This window comes from Syngnathus typhle, linkage group LG19 (assembly GCF_033458585.1).
Source record: "Syngnathus typhle isolate RoL2023-S1 ecotype Sweden linkage group LG19, RoL_Styp_1.0, whole genome shotgun sequence".
Taxonomy (NCBI): Eukaryota; Metazoa; Chordata; class Actinopteri; order Syngnathiformes; family Syngnathidae; genus Syngnathus; species Syngnathus typhle.
The window spans coordinates 8,925,443-8,941,015 of NC_083756.1; the positions used below are offsets into that span (position 1 = coordinate 8,925,443).

The window sequence follows — 15,573 nt, forward strand, 5'->3', positions numbered from 1 at the left end:
GTCGTTATTGCACAACTCTCGCATGTTATTTCAGGCGCCGCCAGTGGTGTCGCTGTTGGATCATCTCCCCGACAGTGCAACATAGTCACAGCCCGACCTACTGCCGTATTGTCCAATCAAAACTTTTGCTTTTATTCTTCTTTCACTTGGACGGCCGGTTGAGCTTAAATCGAGGTGACTAACTAAATACTATTCTTATTCATGATAGTTTCGTAATGAAGGAAATACTGAGTGTAACAGACGTTTTGTTGCTTGTATATTAGCGACAAACTTCCCGTCAATCTAAAATGAGGGAATGTTATAGAGGTGTCCAGCCATTGTGACGGAACCCACTCTTGAATTTCGCGTCTTTCATTAAGTGTAGCGTTACGCGAACGCAACTCAGTGTAAAGCCGACGTTTTTAATAATTATTTGAGTAGGTTTCACTTTTAATTTTGCGGTGTGACGCCACGGTGTCATTATGTTTGTCCCAATGCAGGTGCGGTAGTTTGCTCGTTCCCAGCCGCAGTGACCACCTCCAACATGGCCGCCGAGGCGATCCACACATTGGCTGAGGAATGCAGTAGGCGGGGCTTCGAGTCTTGTGTCAAACTTTGGGAATGACAGCACGAGTGCTGCAGGATTCACAAAGAACGCTAAAGAGTCGCCCTTGTTGCCGCTCCTTGGAACTACTTGGGACTTGACTTTTCTTTTGTTCTTTCCCCAACACCCTGCCTGCGGCGCCGACACTTTTTCTTCGACGGTGTCAAATGGCATATACCTCAGCCATGTCGGAGGACCTGAGTTCCCAACCGTGGTCCATCAACAGAGATGACTACGAGCTACATGAGGTGATTGGTATGTGATATTACTCTTTGCTAGCTTTCTTTCCCCCCCTGACACGCTCGCTAACGCTAATACAACCCGTGATATGTTTTCATTTCATCTTCGAAGCATCTTTTTAGTTGAGCTAATGACTTCAATGTAGGACAGTCCTTGCCGGGCGGTGTTAGAACTTCGACTATGTGGAATGTTTCCACTGAGAAAGACAACCCCGCCCCGTGGGGCTACGCCGGTTTGTTGAAACGAGGGTTAGAACAATGTTGCATGGCGGGGGGGTCGCTGATGGTGTTGGGGCACGTTAGCCTGTCTTGTGTGTGTGTGTGTGTGTGTTGGGTCGCTGATGGTGTTGGGGTACGCTCACCTGTCTTGTGTGCAGGCACTGAGTTCGATTCCCGCACGATAAAAACCGTAAAAAAATATGCAAACATGTGCAAAAATAACAAAACTATTCATCTAAAACATACTATATTAAATATATTGTAAAATAATCCATTGATTCCAATTTCACTATGATACTTTCTTTACATTCAACAATCATTTGAATTGTAAAACGACCACCCCACAAAGAAAAATCAATTAATGAAATCAAACTTCTCAAATAGTTTTATTATAAGAAATACAGGATTCAAACATTGGGCTTATATTATTCCATATACTAACAGTAGTTTTGAAATCACAATCCAGTAGATTGCTCTCGCATACCTGCTCCATTAAGAAGCTAACTCAAGGCCATGCTAATCTTATAATGTGTCAATTCCGCTTCATGAACTCTAGTTGACCCGAGTGCAACTTCTCATGAGTGATTGGAATCACCTCCTTGTGTTTAAAAAACACTTCAATCAATGTAGCAATGTTTGTGGTCTTTTTCTTCCCCCATATCCAAAGATGTTGGAATATACTGAGCTTAGAGGGGAGTACCCGAACCACCGGGGTTGCGTAGCATGGAAATCTTCCATCCTTTTTTATGTAGTCGTTCAATTCAATCGTCTTCGGTAACAATGTCACTTTCACACATTGAAAGCGTTATGGCAACAGCCCTAACATGGCTTGTCAAGAAATATGCTTACAGAAAACACACGGCAAAGTCTTGCAAAGAGCATGCTTGTTTTGTCAATCTTTTGCCTTTTTCTATTTCCATCTCAGGGAGGACGCTTGACTTCAAAATGGTATACTGTATACATTAGTGATATTTACAATATCCAGGCTGTAATGGAAACAAGAGCGGGAAAAGCTAAGCTAACTTGGAACATTGATACTCTATTGATACATCCAATATCAATGATCTTAATGTATTGGTATTCCTGATAGAAATGTTGTAAATCCTATTTTTCCCTTTTTGATGTCTGTTTTTTAATTGTCTTTAATCTGATCAGCTCTCCAGCTCGCATAAATGCACTTTTGCTACCAAAACTTGAGGTCAAGTTCACTATCAATTGTGTTGTGCCTCATTAGTAGCAGACGTAAAGTTTGGAGCGGTGCCCGCTCGCTGCTGTCGCCAACTACGGCGAGACAATTGATATTGTCTGACACTTGGTCAATACCGCCGCTTTCTCTTCCATCCAAAGCGGGAAAAGTTGTAAACTGCTTCTCAGATACCCACAAAAAGGAGGAGGAGGAGGAGGATCCTATCGGTTTGATGGATGACAAAGAAACATCCATGTCGGACTCGCTCGGCTGGTCTTTCCACTTGCGATGGTTTTACGGACAAAGATTTAGTGGTTGCTGGCAGCCAGTCAGGTGACTCGCCTTTTCACGATTCTTTTTTCCGATTTTTTTTCCCACTGAAACGATTTCCCTTCAGCGCAGTGTCAGGAATCACGTTGGCCACGCTGTTTATTTGCGTTGAGGAATTGACACCCCAACGTGGTCTCGGCAACTGGATGGCTGTGTTTGTTTAAGTGCCTGTTTGTGTTTGCTTCAGTCGGGACCGAACCCCAAACACTGGCCAGAGGTTTGTGAGGTGGCGCTTGTAGTTTGTGCAGAGATTACTCGAAAGCTTTTGAGCTGGCCTTGGTCAGCAATCAATCTTTCTGCTGTCCCCCCTCCACCTTGTAGTGTAAGATCTCAATCAATTCCACATTGGGAAAAGTAGCACGTCTATTTTGATACTTTGAGAAGTACAAATATTGCCTTTGGATAAAAGTGCAAGCTCATAACCTTAACTTTGGCAACAAATGACATCATTTAGGCGAACCCGTATACGTATATACGTAGATACAAAAAACAAGGCCTGCCCACTTTCCGCGTCTGTCACATGCAGGACATGACTTGGGAAATTGCAATTCGATTGGATTATCATCACAAGCCGCACTCGTGTCGAATATTTCGTGAGCATCGCTCGAAGCCATATTACAAACGTAAACAGTGAAATTCACAAGGCCGCTGCCTGGATTTGAATTGAACTCTGGGAAGGGATTTGGTCTCGGGCGGCCCGCCTCCTGAGCTCCGGTTTCCAACTCTTCATCAGCTCTCGCCTCAATCCAAACAATGGGCGCTTTGTTAATATTTGGGCATAGGCAAGATGAGGGCAAAGGGGGTTAGCAAAAGCTTAGTGGAGGCTGGGCGAGCACGCTGCTCATTCTTCCTTCCACCCCTGAAAGCTTCTCGCCCGAGGAAAAAGTGCTCTCTGACAAACTGAGTGCAAAGTGCTCGGCTAAAAATGGGCCAGTGAAAAATAGAAATGGAGAAATGAACTGGTTTTCATATTGTGCCTTCATTTGATGCATTAAGTAGCGATCAAGCCAGAATGGTCGTTCCGTGACGGGGTTGCATTCTCTTTTGCAGGGAGCGGCGCCACAGCTGTGGTTCAAGCCGCCTACTGCATCCCGCGCAAGGAGAAGGTGGCCATCAAGCGCATCAACCTGGAGAAGTGCCAGACCAACATGGACGAACTCTTGGTAAGCACGTAGGGTTCGTCTGATGGCATTATCGCTAAAGTCACTTGAGATTGTCCCCAAATGGAGTTTCTTTGGCGTGTGAGATCGATCAAAAAAAGAAAATTGCTAAGCCAGCCCTATTCTGCTTTCATTGATCATTCTTCGAAATGAAATGGTGTCAGTTCCAATCTTTCCACCACAATCTGTTTGCGTTTGTTGCGCCCATAGTGGCTCCTCTGTGCCATTGTGGCACCACTTTGCGACACAACTCATGACAATCGCTCATTGAGTCGCCTCTCGCCTTTGGATGTCCTGCGTGCCGCACGCAAACGACCAGAGAAACACGAGCGTCACCGCGAGAGGCCCGACGAGAGGGCTGTCATTTCGTTTCGAGTTTAGTGAATGAAAGTAAAACATGAAGAAGTATTTGTGAAAGTAAAACAAGCTTGATTGGATTCTTTTTGGGGAGGCTCACTGATGCTTTATTAGTTAGCATCCCGCGCTAACAGCTAACACCGCTTATTTACAACAGGAACATGTTGTATGACATTGCTTCATTAGCCATCCGCTTACAGTGAGCTAATCCCCGCAACAAAGACCCCTCCCTGGTTCTCGCATTGTCTGCTGGAAAAAGATGGGCAAACCTGCCAACTGCCCGAGCACCATATCCTCCCTGTTAGACCATTGTTTGTCTTCTGGCCGGCCGAGCCGCGCCGACCCGACCCGCAACATTATTGTTCTCTCTGGGCGTGGAGTGTCCAGAGATGGAACGACGGGCAAGACAACCCGCCGAGTTGTTTGTCGGAGCCGCCAGACTGGAAGACATTGGGAAAATTGGGTCATGGTTTGGGTTCAGACGCAGGTGGAACGTGACCTCACCTGTCGTCCAAAGAACCCGATGGGTCGGTTGATGGAAAATGCACTGTATGAGTCAAATCTAATAGACCCTGGTTAATTAAATGTCTCTGCTCAGAATAGGAATAATTCATGTAGTCATGCTGAGATTTCCATTTTCCACCTCTGAAGCTTTGGATTGTCATTTGCTCGTCCTCTCTCCGGAGTGAAGACGAGGCTTGGTGCTTGGAATTGTGTGTGCGGCGGCGGCGGCGGGCGCATTAGTTGAGAACGCTTCTACCCCGCAGGGCTTCCGGTGCTTGATCGCTGCACTTTTGACACATTCACTCCACTTTCTTAGAAATGTCTTGAAGTTGACGGCTGATTCATTTGCCAGCATGATCTCACTCTCTCTGCTTTCCAAGGACATGCTCTTTTTGCCTCTGACGTCATTTCCACGGCAAGTATTGCACTTAATTTCCTTAATTGCCTCATCGTGAAACACGTCAGCATTACTGTAGCGAGGCCCAAGCACCAGGCAGTAATCTCCTTCCGAAGAATAAATCATCTCAAAGTGAGCGGAAATTCAAAGAGATTTGCGAGCAGGGTTTAACCTGCTGACACAACTCGCTATTAAAGAGAAGACTTGATACCGTGGTATAAATGCGTGTTCGCATGAAGCTAGCCCAAGCCAAGTTGTGACCAGTTGACTTGCCACCCACCCACCATTTTCTTATTTGTGTTTCAGAAAGAAATCCAGGCCATGAGCCAGTGCCATCACCCCAACATTGTGACTTACTACACCTCATTTGTAGTGAAGGATGAGCTGTGGCTAGTCATGAGGCTGCTAGGTGGCGGTAAGTCAATGTTCGGAACAAATTCCACGGGGTCGTTGCATCGGTGAAGCGGGTTCCGTTCTCGCGGCCGTGATTGCGGGGAACGTGACGGCGCTGATCTTCATTGTGTGCGTAATGACGGCGGGGCCGCGCTAATAACTGCGTCGACGACGTCAGTGTGGCACAAGCTGCAATTAAGCAGCCAGAGGATCCGTGCGGAGGAGGAGGAGGAGGAGGCGGCCACCGCCCGCCCGCCAGCTGTAGCCCATTATTCTGTTCCGAAGCCCCAGGAATGTATCGAGGCAGCAGGAAATATGTGGCCACTTCCTAATCACTGGGGCGGATAGACACCATGAAAGCAACGGTCATGCCGTCTGTCTTGGTGTCAGCGTCACCGGCGCTAGTGTTAAACACCACCAACCGGTCGGTCACTTTGTGATGGCCGCTAGTCTGACTGGATTTTCATCACAGTAGCTGTGTGTTGAATTGTGAATGAAATGAAATGAAATGGATAGCGCCCAGATGGCTTGTCTGCCCCGCTGGGATGAGTACATCGGCCAGCCTGCCGGCCTGCCTGCCTGCCTGCCTGCCTGCCAGCGGCCGGGCTTCTCTCTCGGGTTTCGCGCGGCCCTCTTGATGTTGACTTTTACTGAGTGCGGCGATTAAACGATGGCCACGTCTGCCTCCAGTGGAAGTGGCTTTTATAGCCTTGCGCTACTGCAAAAAAGAAAAAGGCCCTCCATGTCTTCAAAGGCCGCTAAGAAGCTAATAGAGTCGCTTTGTCACCAACGTCTGGCATTTGGACACGGCGTGTCATATGTCGTACGAGCCGAGCCGAGCCGGGCCGTGCAAAGTCATGCTTCCTCGCTCGCTCGCCCGCCCGCCCGCTTTGCAAAGCCGCTCAGCAAGCCGACACGTGCCGTAACAGTTTCTCAATTACAACGTCGGCCGCATTCGGATTCCGGGCTCGTCGTAGGTACGCTCTCGGGCTTTACCGGAAATTCCTGTTTGGAAAGTGACATCTGACTGTAACGACGGCCACGGATTGAATTGCCATCAGAGAGACTTCCAGTTACAAAGCCGGCGGGACAGAACATGAGTCACGCCGCAATGAGCTGGGCTGAGCTGAGCTGAGCTGAGCTGAGGAATGTCTTCCCAGAAAACCGACATGAAGCCGAGCTCTCTCCGGATGCCAAGTCAAGACTGTCATGGACTTTGTGAATTTTAGCGCAAGTCGCTGGATCGACTTGAACGATCCCCCGAACTGCTGAGCGAGCGGCTTCGATGCTTTATTCCAAGCCATAAACATAGTGGTTGATGTTTCTTCAGTCCATTCATTTTGTTTTGATCGCGAAGCAACCGAGCGGCGCTTTTTTAACGATCCCTTTCTTGGTTTGTGTGCTCAGGCTCCGTACTGGATGTGATCAAGCACATCATCTCACGAGGCGAGCACAAATCGGGCGTCCTGGACCAGCCTAGCATAGCCACCGTCTTGAAAGATGTTCTCGAGGGCCTCGAGTACCTGCACAAGAACGGACAGATACACAGGTGAAATAGTTTTTAGGAGAATGAGTGCCATGCTACAAAATGAAAGTAATCAAGTCATCCAAAAGCAAAAGCAAAGAAAATACGGCGAGATTGAAATCATGCTAACTTCCATTGGTTGAAATGGCCAAGTATGCCAACGTGATTCCTATTCCCGCTCGAAAGGCGTGGCATTTACTCAGCGCCGATACTTTTCCTCCCACAAAAGGTCAGCCAGGTTGTAAAGATGAAGCTCCAAATGAGTCTGACCGAGCGAGCGAGCGAGCGAGCGCTTGATGCCTTGTCAAATTGCCATGAACAAAGTGGGGGGGCGAGTCACTACACGGCGATAACCAACTGAAAAGCTGTGTCAGTCTCGCTGGGAATGGTTGTGAACTTGACGGCGGGAAGATGCATGAGCCCAATGTGTCAATGGCAGATTTGCGTGCCACGGGAAACGTCATCCCCAAAGCTCTCGTCGTCTAAGCCAGTTCAAGAGCGGGCTAAGTCGCTGCTCCGAAGCTGTCGTACGACCGACCCACCCGGCCGGCGCTTGCGTCTTCCTCTTCCTTTCCGCCACAGGCTCGGGTCCGATCGGCCCACGCGTGTAAATAATGCAGAGCGAGCTTCGGCCCGCCCGGGTGGCTCGTGCGCTCGCTTGGCAGCTTTCCCAGAAGCCGATCAAAGCCATTGATTGACGACAAGACGAGTGGTGAGGAATGATGAAGCGCCGTCCGTCCGTCCGTCCATGATGCTGAGATCGAAAGCGTTGCCACGCCTTTAACGGACAATTAGGAAACTTCTAATTAGAAGACAAAAATGTCTTCAATTGTTTCTTGTAATATTGTATCATGCACGGATGTCATTCCCATCCCGTTTAAGCTGGATCACATGAGCGGGCCTCACTGAGACCCAGCCAGAAGCTCCCATCTTAGATTCTCACGACTGGCGGTAGATATTTGACACGTGCCGGTCAACTGCTTGACCTGGCGCTAGCTACCCAGGTGCCACTTTGACACCAGCAGCGCACAACCAGAACAAGTTTTGCTTGTCAGGGAGAAATGGTGGACCCTTTTGCTATTGTCTCAAACCTCCGCAGAGACCTCAAAGCTGGAAACATTCTTCTCGGAGAAGACGGTTCCGTGCAAATTGCAGGTAAGCCAATCTTTTTGGACTTGAAGATTGTTTCGTGACCAAAATTGCTCACCTGTGGCCAGACTTTGGCGTGAGCGCCTTCCTGGCCACCGGCGGCGACATGACCCGCAACAAAGTGCGCAAGACGTTTGTGGGAACGCCGTGCTGGATGGCCCCCGAAGTGATGGAGCAGGTGGGCGAGCGAGCGAGCGCGTCCTCCCGTTGCTAACCGTGACGACCAGCGCGTCACCAAACTGCTCCTCCAGGTGAAGGGCTACGATTTCAAAGCGGACATCTGGAGTTTCGGAATCACCGCCATCGAGCTGGCGACCGGGGCAGCGCCTTACCACAAATACCCGCCCATGAAGGTCGGCGCCTCTCCGCAACCTTGGCTCGTCGCCATGTTAACAACCGTGGTGTGTTCAGGTGCTGATGCTAACGTTGCAAAACGATCCGCCGGGCTTGGAGACGGGCGTCGGCGACAAGGAGATGGTGAAGAAGTACGGGAAGTCCTTCAGAAAGATGATCTCCATTTGTCTCCAAAGGGACCCGGAGAAAAGGTGAGGGCAATCTTGGATGTAGCGTTGCCTCCATTTGAATGATTTGTTTGCGTTAGCTTATGGCCGATGCTGATGAATTCATCGACGTGTTCACAAGCCTCAAAGCAACATTGCTAACGGTCGGGTCTGCCTTGCCTTTGTGCTTCTCAGGCCAACATCTTCAGAGTTGCTGAAGAATAAATTCTTTCAGAAAGCCAAGGTAGGTCAGAGCCTCCCCTTCACAAAGCCGTACAATGAAGCTAGCAATGAATGTCTTTGTGTGCGCGCGCGCCAATGATTAAATTTCTTTTTTCTTTCCACTGTTGCTAGACCCACGACTACCTCCTGGATAAACTTCTCCAGAGGGCTCCCACAATGTCAGAGAGGTCGAAAAGGGTGAGAAGAATCATTTTCTTGATTTGATTTTTGGAAGATGGAGAAAAATGTTTGATTACTTCAGAAAAGTTGGGTGTTAAAAGATTTGATTTGAACACAATGATGCTAACTTACCAGTGGTGAACTGGCTCCCTCTAGTGGTGGATGAAAAAAATACCACTCACTGTTTCTTCTGGATATTACTGTTGCTTCCTATCTTTTTTCATCAAACTCGAGAGAGAAAAAACCTTCAGTAAACGTACGCTTTTGTTACGTCAATGTTTATTTTTTCAAAATGATGACAGAAAGTTTCAATTTGTTGCTGGCTTGTTTCAGGTACGCCGTGTTCCAGGTTCCAGCGGGCGTCTGCACAAGACAGAGGACGGCGAGTGGGAGTGGAGCGACGACGAGCTGGACGAAGAGAGCGAGGAAGGCAAAGCGGCCGTGGCCGCCTTGCGGGTGAGCTGCGCCTGCCGGCGGCGGCGTGCGCGTGCCTCCTCCTCCTTGCCCTCGTTTGTTTGGTCTCCAGTGTCCGTTGTATCTCCATGTGCGTCTCACCTGTGCGTCTGTATGTTCTGTTTGACGGCGAAGGAGCAGCAGGTGAAGCCTGCTGGCGCCCCCCGGCGACAAGTGCGCTTCTCCTACCCACTCGAGCTTCCGGCGTCCAGGGTTGTTCACTTGCCAGCAGCGCAGTACACATGGCCTTCCCCTAACAAGGAAGGACTCTCGTTAGCTCACGCTCAGCCAATTGAAAAGACCAAAAAAAAAACGTCACCACACTACGATTGGAGTGCAAAAACAGACCACCTGTTTCAGCGAGAGTTCCCCTTCCTGGAAGCCATCTGTATTCTGTTTCCAATTCCTCCCTCTTCAACATCTCTTTTCTGTTTTGTTTTTATTTACTCACCAAATCACCTCCAATCAGTTGCACCTTCAAGTAAAAAGGGTTGAGATTTCAGTTGCTGCTGCTTTTTTTTCTGGGCCGCATGTCGGACGGACAATGATGTCGTTTGTTCCGAGGTCACGGGTGCAAATACACGCGCGCTTCCTGTTTGCGACTAACATGGGTGGGCCGGGCCGGGCCGTTCCTGGACCGGGCTGCTTTTTGGTTGCCGGGCGACAAGGACAACAATTATTTTACGCATTATATCTAACTGTGTGATTCTTTGCTGAACTTTTAATCTTCTAAAAGGGGCCCAAAGAGTGCAACTTTGCTGTGTGTATCTCTACTCCTGGTTAGGAGGTACTAAGTAGTTGTGTGCAGTTTCCCCCCCAGAAATGGATATTTCTGCACGCTACACTGGTACTCAGGATCCGAAAGTTAAGAGCTGTATAGAAACAAAGAAAATGGGTGGGGGATGGTTTAAAGTCTTCAATCAGAGGAACTGTAAATAAGCCGTGTAACTCCTCTCACCTTCTTGTGTGCCAGCCATTTTCTTCCTTTGACCGCCTGTGTGCCCTTCACAGTACATCCTGTGTGCCCTTTGACCTCCTGTGTGCTCTGCTTACTAATGGCAGTACAATCTAATGCTCCGTATTTGCCTTTTGACAGTCGCCAAGAGTGAAGGAGGCGCCCCACGACTCTGAGGTGCGTCCTCCGAGCATTTTCCTCGACGCGTTCGATGGCTTCCGAACGAACGAACGGCAGGCAGGCAGCTTGACTGGCGTTTGTATCGCAGATGTTCCAGACGCCGGAGCCTTTGAACGTACCTCCGCCCGCTACTGCCGCCACTGCAGGCGAAGCACAACTACCTCAGGCTGCAGGCACGCTTGCGCCACCCGCCGCCGCCGCCGTAAGCGCACCTGTCGCCCCTCAGCCTGCATCATCAGCAACGGAAGGAGGAAGCGCCATTGCTGCTCCAACGCTGGTAAAGCGCACCCATAGGAAAGAAACGCAACAACCGTTTCAAACAAGTTCAAATGTGATGAAGACCTTTTCAATGTCACAAATTCTTTCTCACAGGTTCCGTCCGCCTCAAGCAGCGTGACATCTCCAATTTGTTTGGTGCTACGGTTAAGGTGTGTTTCAATTGTTGCCATACCTGCTCTCTCTTCTTTCTCTTGTGATGGAATTTGCCCCTCCTTATTCTTTGTAGAAATAAAAAGAAGGAGTTAAACGACATCCGCTTTGAGTTCATGCCAGGCAGAGGTAAGCCACATTTTTCAATGACAAATTGCAATAATGTCCATTCATTTGAAAATGCCAAAATATCCATGCTTCAAAACATGTGAAGTTGTCAATAGAAAAATAGGAATCATTTCATAATTGTAATAGAGTGAGTGACTCTGAGGTACTACGGTTGTCTACTTGTATATGGGCTCCCTCAAGTGGTACTTTCTCTCTCTCTCTCTCTCTCTCTCTCTCTCTCTCACAGACTCAGCAGACGGCGTCTCGCAAGAGCTGGTGTCAGCAGGCCTGGTGGATGGGAGGGATTTAGTCGTAGGTAAGTGCTAACGTCCTTCCTTCTTTCCTTCCTTCCTTCCTCTGTCCAGATTCAAAATCCAAATGTAATACTCATTTTTATTTTACTTTGCAGTTGCTGCAAATTTGCAGAAAATTGTGGATCAGCCTAAAACAAATACAAATGTCATTTTTAAACTGGTGAGTTGCACAGCATGAGGCTTGAGCGACATCCTTTGCTTAAATGACCATGTTTACATTGTGGTCCTGAACAGAATCTTCCCCAAACTCACACGATAGGTTAGAGAGAAAAAAAAAGAGAAAAAAAACGTACATTTTGACACCAGTATCGTGGTGCACGGGCTGGGCTCTCTGGAGTGGTGCACTAAAGAATCATTGCTTAAGTTCTTGCTAAAGACCTAATCTTGAACATTTTCAGATCGTTAAAGTATTTTGGAAATATTGACATTTTATCATGTGTACTCTTTGCAGGCCTCTGGGATCGAGGGATCGGAAATCCCAGACGATGTCAAATTGATCGGCTTTGCGCAGCTCACCATTAGCTAAGTCGATGTTTACTACAATGGGACCGTGACTTGCCTAAAAGATGTGAAACTGTTGAGAAAAGATCATATTTAAATAGAGATTGTTACATTTTTTTTCTTTTCTATGGCTGTAAAGAAAACCGCTACTGCCAAAGAAAACGAGTGTTCAACAGGCGCTTTTTATTGAGGCGGCGGGCTCGAGTCGAACGAGGCACAGTTTGGAAAAATGTTTACAGAGTAGTTTAGTGGCTGCGAGAATGAATGTTGAAGCCCGTTTGGAGTCTTGGCTTTAGCTTTCCTTCCATATTTGCCGCATTTGCACATTGTCAACTTTCACAAAACTACTGAATGCCAACGTTTCAACTCCCAACAAAGAAAGGCATGAAGGCAAGGTAGGCCCATTTGAGATCTCCAGTAAATAGTTTGGAACTCATTTTGCCCAGCATATTTCTTTTCCATTGCCACGTAGTTTGGGATATCGTGGTAAAGATGACAACCAATCCTTGAGCTAGCATCCAAAAATCAAACACAACCTTTGTTGCATCAACTTAAAAAGTAATCAAGAAATGGCGTGAATATTTACATTTGCCTTCATCATTTTGATAGAATGACAACAGCTGACATTTTCCAAACACGTTGGTAGCCAGCTAAGGCTTGTCGGTCTACTCTACGCACAGAAGGAAGTACTTGATTTACTCGTATGTAAATAATGAAATCGGGATGTTTTTTTACTGCGATGTTTCACGCTTGGCCTTGGATCTGCCTCAAACTATTTTGATGACTTTTCTTCCTGTCTAACCAGAGTGTGTCAAAATTCCATAAGTGCAAGCCGCAACATTTAGTGGACAGGATCTATGCCGCATCTTTGCTTTATCTGATCAGATCACATGTAAAAATGTTCTATCGTAATTACAATCCTGACTGTTTTGGTTGAGGATTTCCAAGAATGTTTCTCATGAGGCTTTTTCACCAGAAATGATTTTAGTTGTTTGTGACAGCGAATGGCTTGTTGCCACTTGTACAACATGTACAAACATGTATTGTTTAGCAAATATTAAATTCAGAATGTTGTATTGCGTCATTGCGTCCTGAGTTTTCCCTCACTCTCAATGAGTCATTGTAATAAGACTTTTTTGTGAAGAAAAGAAAATATAAAAAAGTCAGAGCCGAGAAATAAAATCAAGGCCCATGGTGATGAGTCAGTTACACCGTGCGTGACATGGCTTGGAGAGAGCAACAATGCAGGTCGGCCCGGACCAGATTGGACCTGACGCCGCCCGCCACTCTGAAGCCATCATCTTGTTTCTATGCCAAGAAGAATGAGTGAAGAAGCCATGCATCAGGAAGCCAGACATTTGACAAATATTGTCTGAGGTGGTTGGAAAAACTTTAAGAGCCTACACTTACATCATATCGTTAAATATAAGTTAAAAAAAGTAAAAGAGCGGTTTAATTTTGACTTTATTTTCAAACAAAAATAGAACATATTGCGAGAAACAAATGAAAATACAACAACGCGTCTGCGTTTTGGATTCCCTGAATTGGACCATAAGATAGCAAAAGTGTACCGTGTGTCGCCCTCTGCTGGTCAGTAGGAGAAATGACGCAGGAGGAATGACATGTATTCGTTTTGGATTCCCTCAATTTGACCATAAGATTGCAAAAGTATACCGTGTGTCGCCCTCTGCTGGTCAAGGTGAGAAATGACGCTGGAGAAATGACGCATATGTATTCGTTTTGGATACCCTCAATTTGACCATAAGATTGCAAAAGTGTACCGTGTGTTGCCCTCTGCTGGTCAAGGTGGGAAATGACGCAGGAGAAATGACGCATATGTATTCGTTTTGGATACCCTCAATTTGACCATAAGATTGCAAAAGTGTACCGTGTGTCGCCCTCTGCTGGCCAGTAGGAGAAATGACGCATTTGTATTCGAGGACCTAATGCTAAACTTTAGGGAGGTGTATGGTCATATGGGGCAGCACACGAACAAGTGTGTTGCAAATCTTCTATTATAAAAATTTTAGGCTCCACTGAGGTGCTATTCCTGGGGAGGCGCGTGTGACCCTGGGGAACAGGCTTTTTTTTTGGCAGTACTAGAATAAAGTGTAATTGCGCGTTTACTACAGCAGGGGGCAGTGGCGCTCTCATTTTTACTTCTGTCACGTTTGCGACAGTGCAACATTTTACGACTTACAAGACAAGTTAGGATAGTCACGGTGGGGAGGGGGGGCGCGAATAGTTTTCTTCTTGCTAGGGGGGGGCGTAACAGAAAATAATTGAGAAGCACTGGGTTAAATAAAGGTTAACCTAAAAAAAAAAAAAAAAAAAAAAAAAAAAAAAAGTGAACCCTGAACTTTGAACCCGCGGTGACCCCGTGGTGACCCCGTGGCCCCGCGGTGACCCCGCGGTGACCCCGCGGTGACCCCGTGGTGACCCCTGGGTGACCTTTAAACCCTGAACTTTCAACTCTAGTTGAAAATCGAAAATGTGCACATGACCCCGTGAACTTTGAACCGACCTTTGACCCCTGGGTGAACTTTGAACCGTAAACTTTGACCTTTGACCCCTAGCTAATTACGTTTTTTTTTTTTTTTTAAACCGGCATAGCAGAACGATCCATGGTCTTCAGATGCCGCGCTGTCGCCATCTCCTGGTCAGTTACTGAAATGCTTTTGCTGATGTTTTTTTTTCTCTCAATTAAAACAAATCAATTAGCCAGTTGGTTTTCTTTATTTAATATCTGATATCAGACAAAACCAAATTGTGAATCAGTCACCTAGGCTATAGCAGAACAAACAATCCATGGTCTTCAGATGCCACGCTGTCGCCATCTCTTGGTCAGCTAGTGAAATGCTTTTGCTGTTTTTTTTCCCTCTCAATTAAAACAAATCAATCAGCCAGTTGGTTTTCTATATTTAATATCTGATATCAGACAAAACCAAATTGTGAATCAGTCATCTAGGCTATAGCAGAACAAACAATCCATGGTCTTCAGATGCCACGCTGTCGCCATCTCCTGGTCAGCTAGTGAAATGCTTTTGCTGTTTTTTTTCCCTCTCAATTAAAACAAATCAATCAGCCAGTTGGTTTTCTTTATTTAATCTCTGATATCAGACAAAACCAAATTGTGAATCAGTCACCTAGGCCAGTGCTTCTCAAATAGTGAGGCGCGCCCCCCTTGGGGGGGGCGCGGTGCTATTCCTGGGGGGGCGCGTGTGACCCTGGGGAACAGGCTTTTTTTTTGGCAGTACTAGAATAAAGTGTAATTGCGCGTTTACTACAGCAGGGGGCAGTGGCGCTCTCATTGTTACTTCTGTCACGTTTGCGACAGTGCAACATTTTACGACTTACAAGACAAGTTAGGATAGTCACGGTGGGGAGGGGGGGCGCGAATAGTTTTCTTCTTGCTAGGGGGGGGCGTAACAGAAAATAATTGAGAAGCACTGCACTACACTATGGAAGCCTTCGCGCTTCCAAAGTGCGGCTCTCGTCTAAAAAGGCCACGGCGCATGCGCAGTTTCTCCTGCGTCATTTGTCCTACTGACCAGCAGAGGGCGACACACGGTACACTTTTGCGATCTTATGGTCAAATTGAGGGAATCCAAAACGAATACATATGCGTCGTTTCTCATGCGTCATTTCTCCTACTGACCAGCAGAGGGCGACACACGGTACACTTTTGC

At 47.1% G+C, this 15,573-nt stretch overlaps 1 protein-coding gene and 1 long non-coding RNA gene across 7 annotated transcripts; one reads left to right on the top strand and one right to left on the bottom strand.

Annotated features, from left to right (window-relative positions):
• The first annotated feature begins 35 nt into the window (after nt 1–35).
• On the top strand, nt 36–12,965 carry oxsr1b (oxidative stress responsive kinase 1b). 6 transcript variants are annotated; one of them, XM_061265793.1, is made up of 21 exons: nt 39–174; nt 480–838; nt 2,416–2,560; nt 3,608–3,720; nt 5,282–5,390; nt 6,776–6,917; nt 7,993–8,048; nt 8,111–8,220; nt 8,294–8,395; nt 8,454–8,587; nt 8,738–8,786; nt 8,897–8,962; nt 9,278–9,400; nt 9,533–9,610; nt 10,494–10,529; nt 10,621–10,809; nt 10,905–10,960; nt 11,038–11,090; nt 11,317–11,385; nt 11,479–11,543; nt 11,835–12,965. In XM_061265793.1, exons 3-21 carry the CDS (start codon nt 2,464–2,466, stop codon nt 11,907–11,909), a joined length of 1,722 nt encoding a protein of 573 aa, XP_061121777.1. In that variant the 5' UTR covers nt 39–174; nt 480–838; nt 2,416–2,463; the 3' UTR covers nt 11,910–12,965. The 6 variants fall into 6 exon arrangements, with proteins under 6 accessions (XP_061121780.1, XP_061121777.1, XP_061121778.1 ...); XM_061265794.1 differs by having other exon boundaries at nt 480–831; XM_061265796.1 differs by lacking the exon at nt 11,479–11,543 and having other exon boundaries at nt 36–174.
• On the bottom strand, nt 9,207–10,625 carry LOC133143708 (uncharacterized). The gene is made up of 2 exons (XR_009710468.1): nt 10,356–10,625; nt 9,207–9,872 (listed from the first exon to the last, which is right to left on the bottom strand). It is a non-coding gene; the product is annotated as an uncharacterized LOC133143708 (long non-coding RNA).
• Nucleotides 12,966–15,573: the final 2,608 nt, after the last annotated feature.

Coding starts and splice junctions, on each gene's coding strand:
- oxsr1b (XM_061265793.1), top strand. CDS start 2,464: ATGACAAAGAAACATCCATGTCGGACTCGCTCGGCTGGTCTTTCCACT. Junction 8,049..8,110: donor CGGTTCCGTGCAAATTGCAG/GTAAGCCAATCT, acceptor ACCTGTGGCCAG/ACTTTGGCGTGAGCGCCTTC. Junction 11,386..11,478: donor TGGGAGGGATTTAGTCGTAG/GTAAGTGCTAAC, acceptor TTTACTTTGCAG/TTGCTGCAAATTTGCAGAAA.